Consider the following 14,505-nt stretch of genomic DNA (forward strand, 5'->3'; position numbering starts at 1 on the left):
CTAGATGGGAATTTTACTATCGTTCCATAATGTCTATCGCGGTAATTGGTTTTGACTTATGAAAATTTTCCAACTTATTTTCTCATCTGTTAACGGTTTTATGATCAACAAATACATTAGAAACTATAAATTAACTTATTAAATACTAAGCCTTTAAGAGTGAAATTAAATGAAAAAGTTGGTAATTTATTTGAGAAAAGAAATATTGACACAAATAATTAAAAGGCAGCTATAGATCACAATTATGACACAGAATAAATAACAAATTATGTATAAGCATGGATACTAAGATTTCACCAAACACTATGAGTAAATCTTTTGCAAGGAAAACATCAATGCAAGACATGAAAAATATAAAAAAATAACTGGAAAATATGATTTCAGAAATACAGAAAAGATCTCTGTTATACTCGGTTCGCTATTCCCAGTCCGAACTTTCTAGTGATTTAGTAATTATTTTTTTGCGAAGTTAGTTACTTTTTGACAGACTAAAAGTGGCTGGAAATTACTATACAACCAAGCACACGTACTCATAGCCAATATTAATAGTAAACAAACTAAATAGTAAATAAAATAGAACTTTGAGAATTACTGACAATCAATATTTATTTATCTGTACCATATAATAAATAGTTATGTTAAATTATAACAACTAAAATATATTTTTTAAATATATACTACCCAAAATTTGATGGGTTTAGTATACACTTCCACTATTTACAATAATACTTCTTTTTTTAAAGAAATAAGTCTACAATAGTAGGATACTTGAGCTATTAATACTGAGAAGTAGGAATTGTTGTGTTGTAGGTAGAGACCGACCGAATGTGATTTTTTTGGCCGAAGCCGAAGCCGATGCCGAAGTTCGGCCTGTAGGTTACCTTCGGCCGAAGCCGAAGCCGAAGCCGAAGGTGACTAAAAATATACCTATTATATGTTAAAAATTTAAATAATGTGCTTTATTTTTTTATTACCTGATAAGTGGTAAACAAAAATATGAAAGTATGAGATAAAAAGTCAAACACTTATACATTATTTGGTAATAGAAGCGATAATAAAAATAAATAACATTAAATAATACATAAAACATTAAAGTCGAATAATTTATAGTCAATAGTCTTTGTTTTGCCATTTAGGTATCTAGTCAAAACACCAGTAATCGTGAGTTTTAACAAATACAATAAAATTATTATTATCAGAATTTTACTACGTGAGAAATATTCAAATGATGATCTTTGAGACATCTTGGCCTATTGTTAAAATTTATATCCTACCTAATACCTGACCTAAAAGTTTGTAAAACGTTTTAGTTAAGGGTATAAAATAGGGTGTAAATATTATTTAAATTATCAAAGACTCGCCGAAGCATATTGTTCAGAGATTGTTTCATTTCTATAGTATAGTAGTATAGTATACTGACAGAGCATTTTATTATTCCACCTTCGGCGAAACCTTCGGCTTTGTTTCGGCCGAAGCCGAATTTAGGCCGAAGGTTTAAATATTGGCCGAAGGTGGCCGAAGCCGATGCCGAAGCCGATTAATCGGTCGGTCTCTAGTTGTAGGTTTCCGACAATGAATCTGTCAAAATATGCCCGAGCTAAGCGAATGGAATATAATCATTGTTACTATTCATATAATATAGTTCCTGTTATAGTTCATTGGCTAAGCTAAAAATATTTTGACAGATTCATTGTCGGAAACATGAAACATACAACACAAAAATTCCTGTCACTGTAGAACTTTTCATCAGCTGCCATGTTTTTCGTGGCGTGCAGACAGATTTGACAATGACATATAATATATATTATAGGCAATAACGTATACGTCGTTGATTATAGGTCATACGTTTATAAATTTATAAAGAAATATTTATTAAATAAATATTTTTTATTTAATAAAAAAATAACATTGCTTATAAAGAAATAAAGGCTTTAGAAAATTTATAAAATAATATATGTATTGTTTTTAAATGATTTAGCATGTACCACCCTTACATATTTCATAACAACACCACTTCCTTCTTCATTTTCCTAGAGATGTCATAATAATAATGGATTTAAAAAATTGATTTGCTAATTGTGGCACTTTATTTTGACGTGACAACGTCTTAAATTAGGTTGTGGCTCGGAGTCACTCATGAAAAAGTGTAACGCCCGCTCACGTCTGTTACGATGAGTCACCGAACGAGAGAGAGGCCCGCCGGACCGGCGAATGCCTTGCGTCTCTCTCCCACTCAAACATGATCGGTCCGCTGCGCGCGCAGCACTAGAGAATTAGGCGCGTTGAATCGGTGCGTGCTTGTGTCTCTGTCTTTCTCGAGCGTTCTTGGCCCTATCATCGTCCTATCCTCAACAAAATCACTCAAATAGAAATTAGTTAAGTTTAAGTTTACATGTACAATGTTTTAGTAAACAAAATATATTTCTATAGTTAAAATTTGTGCAATTCTTATTTTCATTCAATTCCTTGTTCCTATTGTGCAATTTAATAATATTCATATCAATAAATATTCTACCGAGAAAAAGACGTTGTCACGTAAAATCTTCGCCCGTAAAACCGACTTTACAGGCAACCGATTTTTTTTTCAATAACTAGACTTTCTTTGGTATTTTTTATATTAATTATATTACTAACATAACATATTTATTTACAAAAGGTATGTTCGAAAAAAAATGGCTGGCACTATTGTTTGATGAAAAGTCCTATTAACCCTTTCGCTATATGCGGAATATCGATTGCGGGCGGTCCGTATACTGTGACGGGAAAATTTTGCACTTCCCGATCGAGACCGGTCGCTCAGTTTATATTATTCCTAGAGAAGTGGCTGAATCGTTTTTCATTTAGTTATTTACAATGCATTGCTTTTCTTTTCCATATTACAAAATAAACTTCAGAAAGCAGTATTCATAAAAAAGTACGGGACAACCTGAACGATGAAGATTAATTTGCGTAATAGTACGGCGACCGCTCATTAAAGCTGCAAATGAAAATCGTACTTGTACGGCAACAGTATCGAAAGGGTTAATAGCTTAAATAAACTTGTGTTGCAGACTTCTTTAATTGAAAAAAAGAAGAATAATCATAAATAATGGAAGTGTATATTCATTCGTTTTTATTAAAAACTTTCCATTTGTACATATTAATCAATGAACTGCGTGTGAATAATTTTTGTTTAAATAATTGCTAAGAGCGTGTAAGCTTGGTTGTATAGTATTTTCCAGTCACTATCAGTTGGTTCAAATTTATCCAACATAGCAAAAAATTGATTAGACAGTTGGGACTTAGATCAGAGAACCAACAATACCCTATATCCAATATAAAAATTGAAGTGTTAGTACATTTTACAGTCTATGATCTATTTGTTTTGGAATTATCATTATGTTATTCCAATAACACTACAGTAATTTTAGTCTCCAATATAGGAGTCCTGTGCCGCTTATCTACACATTTTGATATCCATGAAATGGAATTATCCTCAGAAGATAATTAATACAACTATTAAAAAAACAACTTTTTTTACATTTTTATTATATATATTTTCAAAATGTACAAAAATATTTCATCTTAAGATCTAATAAAACATAAATATCACTTCTCAATGTAAAAAATATACACCACAGCCCTTAACAATAAATTCTTATAAATAAACTTATTTATGTTTCTTATCTCTATTAAACAGGTTCAGATATTTCCCACGTGTGACTTCTTTCGATTCTTCTATGCCTAGCTGGTAGGCAATATCATGTAGCTCTTTCACTTTTCCAATTAAGCCTGATGTTGAGAGAGTAGCTAGTTCTGTAAAAAATACTGTTTTAATATACTAATAATACTCCATACAGAGAATATATTTATGAACATCATAGCAAAGAACATAGACGCATATAGAAGAACAGTTCAAATGGGCGATTTGGTTACGGTAATTATACTTCAAAACAATCCTCAAGAAGGCGACTGAATAAACTCAAACCGTGGCCGTCGGCCAGAATGAAAGATATAGTTAGGGGAAGTGGGAAAGGAGTACGACACGGCGTACAAAATGTTTACTTACATACTAAACAAACGAATCCAACAACTAACTGAAAATATTGTCGGGGAATATCAAACCGGTTTCCGACAAGGAAGATCTACAACTGACCAACTATTCACAGTGAAACAAATTTTAAACAAATCGTGGGAATACGACATTGACGTCCACAACATATTCATAGATTTCAAACAAGCCTACGACTCAATTAATAGGAACAAGTTATATCAAATATTGCAGAGCTTTAATATACCCCAAAATACAACCGACTGGTAAAAACAACAATGGATTCGTCAATAGCAACTGCCAGAGTCCAAAATGAGCTCACTGAAAACTTTGCGATAGCCCAAGGATTAACGCAAGGAGACGGGCTGGTACCGACACTATTCAACCTGACCTTGGAATATGGAATATGTGAGCTGAATATAGGAAGAGGTAATCTACTAACAAATACATCAATACAGATTGCCGCCTATGCTGATGATATCAGCATCATGTCTCGCAGAACAGAAGAGGCGGCAGAAATATATTCACAATTAAAAACAAAGGCAAAAGAGACCGGACTAGAATTAAATATTCAAAAAACAAAAAAGTTAACACAGGCAAGAGCTAGGGGAAACAGACGCAGAGTTGAATTAGAGGACGATATTGAAACGGTAGAAAGTTTCACATATTTAGGAGTTGCATTAAACACGGATGGAACAGAAGAACCAGAAATCCAAAGAAGAATAGTAAAGGGAAACAAAGCTTATTTTTCACTCGATCATGTGTTTCGCTTCAAAAACACATACTGGAGATCGAAAATCGGGGTCTACAAAACTATTATCAGACCAATAGTATGTTATGCATGCGAGACATGGGTGATGACAGAAGAGACAAAAATAAAACTGGAAGTCTTCGAAAGAAAAGCCCTAAGAAAGATATTTGGACCTATTAACGAAAACGGAATATGGAGATCCAGGTATAACCATGAACTCTACCAACTGGTCAAAGAGACACCGATCTCAGAATTCGTTAAACTTCAGAGACTTCGGTGGGCTGGTCATGTAGTAAGAATGAAGACAGAAAGATTGCCGAAAAGAGCCCTAGATAGTAAGGCCCGATTTGGGCTGTAGCGCTATTGGAGAGAGAGAGAAATGAATTAAGAAAAGGCCTGAAATATTTGAAATAAAAAAGATAATCAATGAGAAGAGCAATATTTCTCACAACTTGTTTGTAATCTTACGGAAAATAATTACAAGATGCAAAAAACTGATCAGAATAGATCACTTTTATTTTAAAATTGTTGATATGTGATCTAATAAATTAATCTTGACAATCCATTGTAATAATAGAAGCTGAAAAAAAACTTGATAAATATGGGAATAAAATAGGACAAAACATTAAAATAAATGTTCAATGTATTTTGTTACAAACAAATATTTCATCTAGTAGAATGACTATATATAGCATATAATATGACATAGCAATAGGACCAGAAGAACGGACACATTTTCCCAGAGGCAACAGACTGCCTATATATTTAGATATACCTAGTTAATATTACTAAAAATAGAAGAAAAAACTTCCAAAAGCATAGTAAGAAAAAACATTGGCACAATTCTGTGAATTCTGTCAATGAAAAACAACTGTCAAACTGAGAATGTTCCCAAAGGGATGGAAGCTCAATCAATCATGTTGTTAAAACCTGGTAAAAAAATGGCACCTTGCCTCAAAACTATTATCCTCAAGCAAAACTGCTGAGTGGTTAATATTAGCTAGGAAGAAGAAAGACACTGAAACAATAGGAATTATACCAAAAGCACAATTTGGATTCAGATCAGAACACTCATGTGAATTGCAAGTACTATGCTTGATAGAATAAATCACTTTCAAGAAAGATTCAATTAAAATACATATTTTGCAACTGCATTTATGGATGTCAGTAAAGCATTCGAAAACAAGAAGACCTCATTCACAAAATGAGTCTATTGGGATAGAGTAAGGCCATGGCATGCCTTCTCTCATCATACTTGGTCAACAGAAAGTTTAGGGTTTAAGACCTATGTGCAACAATGGAGATCTGGATACAACAGGGAACAGTACTGTCACCCTTCCTGTAGATGACTCATACTGTGGACACACCGACATCAAAAACCATTGTGTCTTTATGCTAATGACACAGCAATAGCAGCAAAAAGTCTGAACCCCAACCTACCAGGAAGATATCTACAAAATGCACTAGATCACCAAGTGAGGATATTCAACGCAAATGGACTGGTCCAACAAAGTGAAAAAGACCTCTCATAGGAAGAAACATGAAACTAAGGTTGAAAACAAAACTAAGAATGGCCACCAGTATAATCTCATAAGTAATTATACCATGCGCTGGAATAAGTATTACCCCCTCCCTCTATTAACTTATTTATATTTAGCATGTAAGCAAAACGCTCGGACAAGTCGATTTTTAAAATAATCATAGCATCAATGTTTCGAACTTTACCTGATCCCTCTTCAGGTGACTGTCATAACTTTGATTTTTTTAAACAGGAAAGTACATCATGTGACACCTCATTTAAAAGCTTTTGCAATACTGATTTCAAAAATGTATAATACTTTGGCTCAAAAAAGAATCTAAATTATGCGAGAATGAGTTCCAATGTACCTACATACCTCTAGATCTGGTCAAAAACTTACCCAATGATCTTTCGTTGCATATCAACTAAATTCTTTTCTGACAGCTATTATAAATAAATAGTAATAATAACTTTAGTTTTGTTGCTATTTTAAAAGAAATTTGTTTATTGTGAATTTTAAAAATGGTACAACTTCACAGTTTACAATAAAAATGCGAAATGATCACAATTCATGGAGAAGTTCGCCGGAATTAGCGTGAGTCGGTAAGAATTTTTAATGAACGCTATCCTGACCGTCCAATAGACAGGCACTATTTTAAGTCAATTGTAAGAAAATTTTTCTGAGCCTGGTAGTGTTCAAAATAAGAATCGGACAGGAAGAAAACATTATCTGAAGGTAAACAGATTTCTGAGTGAAAAGTGAGTTTGTCGTTAATTCGTCGTCTATTTCTACTAAAACTGTTGCTCACATTTGTGAAGTAGATCAGAAAACCATTTTAAAAATTCTGAAGAGAAATCAATTTCACAGTTACAAAATAAAAATGGTTCAAGAATTAACAGAGGATGAACCAGATAGACAGATGGAATATTGCAAAACCATGACAAATAACATTGCACAGAATCCCAATTACCTTCAACGCATTTGTTATAGTGACTAAACGACATTTTTTATGAATGCTTATGTTCATTGTCAATATGTTAGATACTGGTCTGATGAAAATCCCAGATTATTTTTGAGAAGGTCACACGCAATTTCCACAAAAACTAATTGTTTGGGCAAGCATATTAGGTAACTACAGTAAAACCTCCCTTAACCGAAACCTTTTTAACCGAAACATCGTTTAACGGAAACGGCTGACAGTTTCAATAATTTCGTCAATAAAAAGTAAATGTTTGTCGCAAAACGTAAACAATTCCGTTAATTTCACTCACCAGTGGATGTCTATGTGTGTTGGGAAATCACAAAAACCAAGAGCTCTAAAAGATATTTCAGAAAAGGCATTTTAAGGTATAGAAGCCAAAAAAGTTCATTAATGTCGACCACTTTATTTTTAGAATGGTTTGAAAATGAATTCGACTCAACTGTAAAATCCTTTTTAAAATCAAAAAACCTTCTCATCAAAGCATTGTTGCTTGTTGACAATGCGCCCTCACCCTCAAAATCTACAAAATGGTGACAATTGTCAGATTTTTGCCACCGAATATCACAAGCTTAATCCAGCCGTTAGACCAGGGAGTCATAGAGACATTCAAGAGAAATTATAGAGAAGCATTCTTAAGACATCTGTTATTACAGGAGACGAATTAATCCAAAAGTGTTCCCGAAATTCTCAAATCTTTAACAATAAAACATTTTTATTGGTGAGCTGAGTCGTGGGCCAAGATCAAATCTTCAACTTTGGAAAAATGCTGGAACAAACTTTTTGATAAGATTTTGATTGACGATCCTGAAGAAGAAAATGGTAAGAAAACGACAGAAGAAATTAAACCTTTCATTAAAAATTTGCCGGGACATGACGAAATTAACTAAGAAGAGATACGACCAGGACATCATTGATATGGTTCTTTATCAAGACAACCTGAGCATATCAGATGACGAAGATGACGACCCAAGAGGCAACAGGCAGCACAAGACCGTCGACGAGATTTTCAATGCTTTAGAGGAAAGAATTTTATACAGTAGGCCTAATTAGTTAGGGACACGACTAGATTCTTAATTTTTGTTGTCATTACATAAAGTTTTGTCCTTTTCAGATTGCTTTACGTTTCGTCGATCAATCGAATGAGGCAAACTCATGACGTTCTGCAAATTAACGATGGAGGGAGAGAGAAACATCGTTGTCAAACGAAAACGCAAAAAAAAATAGCAGATTTCTTTAAAAAAGCATGTTAAACTTGTTCATTTTCCTTAATTTTATTACTTTATTCTGTATTTACTTATCAGAAAACATTACGAAATCACCTCATAGTATTTTTTAATACCAATACTTTGATCAAGAATATTATAAAAAACAATGTTATTTTTAACCGAAATTCTTGTTATCCGAAACAGCCTCCCCCCCCCCCCCCCCCCCAATTATTTCGGTTAACGGAGGTTTTACTGTATATTGTAGGCCCAATATTTATTGACAGTAATTTATATGTTTGAGACCGAGATAACGCTGGCAGTCAATGATATAATTACAAATCATCTGCAATAGTTTCCTCGAAACGTCATATTTCAGCAAGACAGAGTTATGCACCACGATGCCGCCAGGGTGCGAAATGATCTAGATATTTTATCAAAGAATTATCTCAGAATGCTATACCATTGATCAAAGGATGTTGCAAAAAGTTACAGATGAGACAAGAAATAGATTTTATTACTAGAAGTAAATGGGAAACATTTTGAACACATTTTATATTAAAATAAGTTTTAGGTTCTAATTACTCTGCAATTTGCTTATTGAGTATTTGTTGTCACCTTCAGTTTGTTCCATGATATGTAACATAATAGATATTATCTTAAATGTATACACTAAATTTAGACTGTAATAAATATTTTTTACTTCTATTTAAAACAAAATCTCTTCTACCATCTAAAAAAGATTAAATCAAATGAAAAAAATTCATTAAATTGTTGCAAGGTACATATTAAAATTCTTTCTAGCATAATTTAAATTCTGTAAATTTTCGAACTAGTAAAAGTATTATACATTTTTGAAATCAGTATTCATTTTGACATTAGAATTCCGTACTTTGGGTATTCATTTCCACTAAAGGTGGGATTTACTAAAGTTTATTTTTATTAGGACAATTATTTTATGAGATAAAACAGAAAGAAAGTGATAGAGAATACAAAAAGTGAAATGTAAGTAATAATAAAATAATTAGACAATTAAATTAAATTAAAAAATAATAATATTGAGGCATTACAAATATTCCCATAAGCTATTAAATGTCACTATAGATATTAATAAAAATAAAATAAAAGTATTAGAATGAAATAACTTCACTTTTTGAATAATTTTATTATGTTTGAGCTCTTTTCTGTGTATTTGTATTACAGAATAATCATAGAATAACTCTGAAATGAAAACAATATAAACAAAAGACCTAAAAAGTTCTAGGACAATATCTCACAAGAAAACTTGAATAAACCTTACACATGCAATAAGACAAAGCAGACACATTTAAAAAGAAAATATCTCCTTGACTTTTTACATGAACGAAGTTTTCAAATATCTTTATCATAAAATCAATATGGGTACATTATAAGTAAGTAAAATATGATTCTAAAATGAGCAGCTTTAAAGGCTTCAAAAAAAGATACTAATATGCCTTCTAAAAAATAATTATAACATACAGATAACATGTTATCAAAAAGGTTTCTGCAAAATGATATAAAGGGGGATTAGGTTCCATCATTGAAAAATTCCACATTCTAACACTTGGAAGAGCATGTTACAAACAAAATTTAATAAAAGTGTAAAATTTAAGATTTCTGTCAAAATATGTCAATTAATATCCAAAATAGAAACCATTTATTCAACTGATAACCTTTCTGATGTAAAAGAAACATGAATGATGAGAATATTGATGTGGAATATGCTACTATATACCAATTACCATTACACGAGCAAAGGTACTGATAAATAAATAAAATGTTTATAAGGGGGCTTTCATGGCTTAAAAAACGTTCTAGTTGATATTTGAGCTACACATACTTTTCCCATGCAATATTTTGATAAAAAACGGGTAAATACTCACGATGTACATAATTCTGATCTTCGTGGGTGAGTTCTTTTGAGTAGGGCAGCTTGGTGGTGCTGTTGGGTGTTGTCTGGAAGCTGTTGATGAATTCGGTCACACCTGGAACTAGTTCATGATTATTTTTTTGAAGTTCATGCATAAATCATTTACTTACTCTTTTCTGGCCACAGTTCTGGAGAAGTCCGGTCTAAATTTTCCATGCTAATCAGGCTAGAACCGAATTCTCGAAGCTCTTCCTGGTCTGAGTCCGAAACTGCTGAAAACAAAAATCAATGTTTTTGACAGATCGGGAGAACACTATTTACAGCTACGGCAGTAAAACATAAGACTGTTAGTCGTATTCATGCAAGTTTTGTTTAGGATAAATGTAGGATCGGTAGTGGCTGTAATTAAGGAGTAAGTTTGTGTGTTAATTTTGATTATTTTGATTTTTAAGCCAAAAAATTTTACCTTGTTGAAAGCTCCCGGGTTTCTCGGACGCCATCTTGCAATACTACCACTTTAGCGTTAGATTTGAAAGTCCCTACATTTTTAAATTCAAAAAACAGAATAAAAAATGTGGCATCATCTGTATAGAAATATATCTTAGAAGTGCAATTTGCTTTTGTTTCGACTATGTTTTAATTTTAAAAGTAAGAATATTTTTTATAAACATTGTTAACAAACATTTGGGTAGTTGCTGTGCGATCCAAAGGTCGTTTAGGTATATTTTTTATAGACAGTATGCCATTGTAATTATTTATAAAAATTGTTTGGATAAACTTTTCCTATGTGTTGGATATATCCTTTGCCAAATGTTGTTGGTTCTTAACACTGTTCAGACTGTATTAGCATTAGCTGCTATTATAAATTAATCTGTAATGTGAGTGATTTTCTATTTATGCGTATATGTATTAAAAAGCGCTCCTATATAACAAAACCAGAAATAACCCCAATCTCAAGAGTAATTGTTGAAAACAATTAAAATTTAAAATTTACGACATTTACTGACTGGTTGGCATTTTCCTTTAGCAAAGGAGGCGTGGTAACTTTCCTATGTTTCTGTTACCTATCTTGTCTGTCAAAATAGTCACAAACTTTTAACCTACAAACTTATTATGTTAAATACTAAATAAATATTTGGAAGGTGTTACTAGTGTTACAATCTAAACTTCTTTGTCAATTTTAAGAAACTCTTATTAGTCATCGAAATATAATAAAATGGTGTAATCCACTTTTCAATTAAGAAGAAAATAAATATACGTACATGTAAGTGTTTGTAAAACAATCAGTTTAGATAACATTTATTGCCAGGAAATATGTCACCTGAGTACTGTGTAAAATTGCATATATTAATTTAGAACATAAAACCGTTTAAAAACTGTTCTTTTCGATATTATATATAGCGTTTACAGTTTAGAAATACTAAATATAATTTGCAAATAATAAAGGTGTTTTGGTCATGAAATTTCCATCCTTTGTTATATTTTAGATGCTCTAGCTTTTTGGTTTTGTTTAAGTAGTGTTTTCCATACTACTATTTGTTACACCCTTTTGTGGTCTATGTCTTTAGTTGCTTCTTTTGTGTAGTGGGATCAGTTGGTTATTCTCTATCTCTACATCATTTCTCTTAAGCATTTTTTAAACTATTGTCACTGAGTTCTTATTATGGGACATTGCAGGTCTTAAGATCTTAAATATTTTAATATTTGTGTTTAGTATAAGGGAGGAAAGTGGAAATAGCTGCAACCTATGATTATATAGGCAATGTGATAACAAATGACAACAATAATATAATATGTACTGTAAATTAAATAATGTATTCTTGGGAAGGAAACAAATTTATTTAAACCTGAAAAGTCACCGAGAGACACAAGCGAAGTAAACAAAATAAAAAGAAACACCTCACTTATCTGAATCACAAAGAAATATGTAACTTAACTAACTAGGACATTTAGTGAGAATGCAGCAAGTAGAAATAATACTAGAAATTGTCAAAATTAGAAAAAGAACAATTCTTGAAACACTTGGTATCCATGATGAGACCCTTTATGGCTCTTAGAAAAATCTACTACTCAACAAGATATTCTAACAAATCTAAATATCTAACATCTCTTCAAATTAAAAAAAAAAAATCTAAATATCAATGTTGATACTTGATATCCCTTCTACAATTTTATTTATTTTAATGACATCCTAAGATAACCTTCTTTTTTATATAATTTAATATCTTTTAATTAAATATTAACCATCTGTGTTTTGTTTAAATTTTATAGCTGTGATGCAAGTGTTTGTCTTAATAGTTCAGGATAACATAATGAACATATGCTGTAGTGCAGTTCATGAAAAAGTGATGGAGAGTCTTTATTTTTTTATGTACTCATTGTATGTGTATACTCAATATCTTTAAAACAATTAGCTATTGTGTGAAATTTGAGATGTGTCAAGAAGTCTTTTGGGGACAACAAAGTGCATTTTTAAGAGCTAAAACAAAGTGGCTTTTTCTGCATGGCTGAAGCAATGTGGCTTTTTTACTGTATGGCTGACATAAAGAGGCTTTTTTATTTTGTATACAATTTAGCTGAAGTAACTTGAATATTATTTGTTTTTACAGTAAAATGGGTCAAACGTTGTCAGAACCTGTGACAGCAAAAGATACATCTTGCTGCCAGGATAGTTCTTTTCGTGTTGGATCAAGTTGTATGCAAGGATGGAGGATAAACATGGAGGATTCCCATACTCACATTTTGTCTCTTCCGGATGATCCAAATGCTGCATTTTTTGCTGTCTATGATGGGCATGGTGGAGCAGAGATAGCAGACTATGCTGGTATGTATATGATCACTCAACACTTGAATTAAACAAATTGAATAGAAATTGTGGATATTCTTCACTTAATTACAGTATTGGGAATAAATTCATTTAAAATTGTGTACAGCTTTTTTTAAATTTACATTTTAAATTCACATTATTTAATTCATATATGAAACATGATTTTCATGTTTCATATATGCCAATATTGGAAGTTAGAGTTTTAAATCATAAAATGCAAATACAGTTCAAATAATCTTCTGTCATTGTTATTTTCTTGAAACATCCTGTATGTTATTGTTTTTTAGATTCTGTTTTGAATTATGTACAGATTTCATATACCATATATCAAAATTGATTTATTTTTAAGTTCATCTTTTAAAACATCTTGACAGGCAGAGATAAGATTTTCAACATGGATAACTAGCTTATCTTAAAACATAATATCTTCAAAACTATGTACACACATAGATTAGGCAATGCTTTTACAAGAATTTGCATAAAAATTTGATTTCTAAATACAAGGTGCTTATAAATTCATTTATTGATGTAATTTTGCCAGTAGCCTAACATACGTCAAAATAAAAGCAGAACAATAGTTTTATTAAACAATCCTTCATTCTAATTACATAAAAACATATCAGATTGAGTTAAAATAGTTTAAAATTGAAATTTAAGATAATCCTCACTACTATAAAATACATTTTATATTAAAGTTTCGTTAATTTTATTTTTAAACTGAGTTTTGGGAAGATCCTTTATGTTATCAGGCAATTTGTTATAAAATTTAATTGCACAATACCTTGATCCAGTTTGACACTTCTTTAGCCTCCAGTATGCTGGAACAAGATCACATCTGTGTCTTGTGTTATGTTCGTGCACCTCTTCATGGGTCACAAAGTGCTCCCCGCTTCTCTTAACAAACATAAGGTTCTCATATATATACAAGGAGGATACAGTAAGAATTCCCAGAGTCTCATAGGCCAATCTGCAATTGTCCCTAAACCCAAGGCCTGCAAGAAGTCTTATAGCCTTACATTGTAAAGACTGTTGGCATTCCCACTGAATGCCCCCAGACCAAGATTGCATATGTCAGATGAGAGTGAAAAATGGCATAATAAGCTGTTCGTAACACCTTGTGTGAAACACCTGATGCTAGATGATGATGATGATGATGATTTAACTTAGAGTATGAGAAAACAGTGAGTCTAAATTCTTGTAATGTATCTATTGAAATCATATTTGAAAAATTAGCCAATTTAGACATTTATAAGGGCTCTGGGCCAGATGGAATTCCACCCATACTTTTAAAAAAATGTAGAT

At 31.8% G+C, this 14,505-nt stretch overlaps 2 protein-coding genes across 4 annotated transcripts in view; one reads left to right on the forward strand and one right to left on the reverse strand.

Annotated features, from left to right (window-relative positions):
• Positions 1 to 3,518: 3,518 nt before the first annotated feature.
• lin-52 (DREAM core complex component lin-52) lies at positions 3,519 to 10,990 on the reverse strand. 2 transcript variants are annotated; one of them, XM_072538401.1, is made up of 4 exons: positions 10,843 to 10,990; positions 10,547 to 10,648; positions 10,390 to 10,497; positions 3,519 to 3,795 (listed from the first exon to the last, which is right to left on the reverse strand). In XM_072538401.1, the coding sequence occupies exons 1-4, from the start codon at positions 10,874 to 10,876 to the stop codon at positions 3,650 to 3,652; spliced, it is 390 nt and encodes a 129-aa protein (XP_072394502.1). In that variant the 5' UTR covers positions 10,877 to 10,990; the 3' UTR covers positions 3,519 to 3,649. The 2 variants fall into 2 exon arrangements, with proteins under 2 accessions (XP_072394502.1, XP_072394511.1); XM_072538410.1 differs by having other exon boundaries at positions 10,547 to 10,645; positions 10,843 to 10,953.
• Positions 10,991 to 11,450: 460 nt separating this feature from the next.
• LOC140445932 (probable protein phosphatase 2C T23F11.1) overlaps positions 11,451 to 14,505 on the forward strand; it is a 35,030-nt gene continuing 31,975 nt past the window's right edge. Inside the window, exons 1-2 of one of the 2 annotated variants that reach the window (XM_072538389.1) lie at positions 11,451 to 11,640; positions 12,986 to 13,200. In XM_072538389.1, coding sequence (XP_072394490.1) covers positions 12,990 to 13,200 — 211 coding nt within the window. In that variant the 5' untranslated portion in view covers positions 11,451 to 11,640; positions 12,986 to 12,989. Of the gene's footprint in view, positions 11,641 to 12,669; positions 12,757 to 12,985; positions 13,201 to 14,505 lie in introns of those variants that run through there. The other variant, XM_072538380.1, reaches the window with a different exon arrangement.

This window comes from Diabrotica undecimpunctata, chromosome 1 (assembly GCF_040954645.1).
Source record: "Diabrotica undecimpunctata isolate CICGRU chromosome 1, icDiaUnde3, whole genome shotgun sequence".
Lineage (NCBI taxonomy): Eukaryota > Metazoa > Arthropoda > Insecta > Coleoptera > Chrysomelidae > Diabrotica > Diabrotica undecimpunctata.

Excerpts from the sequence above, each read along its gene's own strand:
- lin-52 (XM_072538401.1), bottom strand. The coding sequence starts at position 10,876 with ATGGCGTCCGAGAAACCCGGGAGCTTTCAACAAG. Across the intron at positions 10,649-10,842 it reads ACCCGGGAGCTTTCAACAAG|CAGTTTCGGACTCAGACCAG; the intron begins GTAAAATTTTTT and ends TTTTGTTTTCAG. Across the intron at positions 10,498-10,546 it reads AGAACTGTGGCCAGAAAAGA|TTCCAGGTGTGACCGAATTC; the intron begins GTAAGTAAATGA and ends ATCATGAACTAG.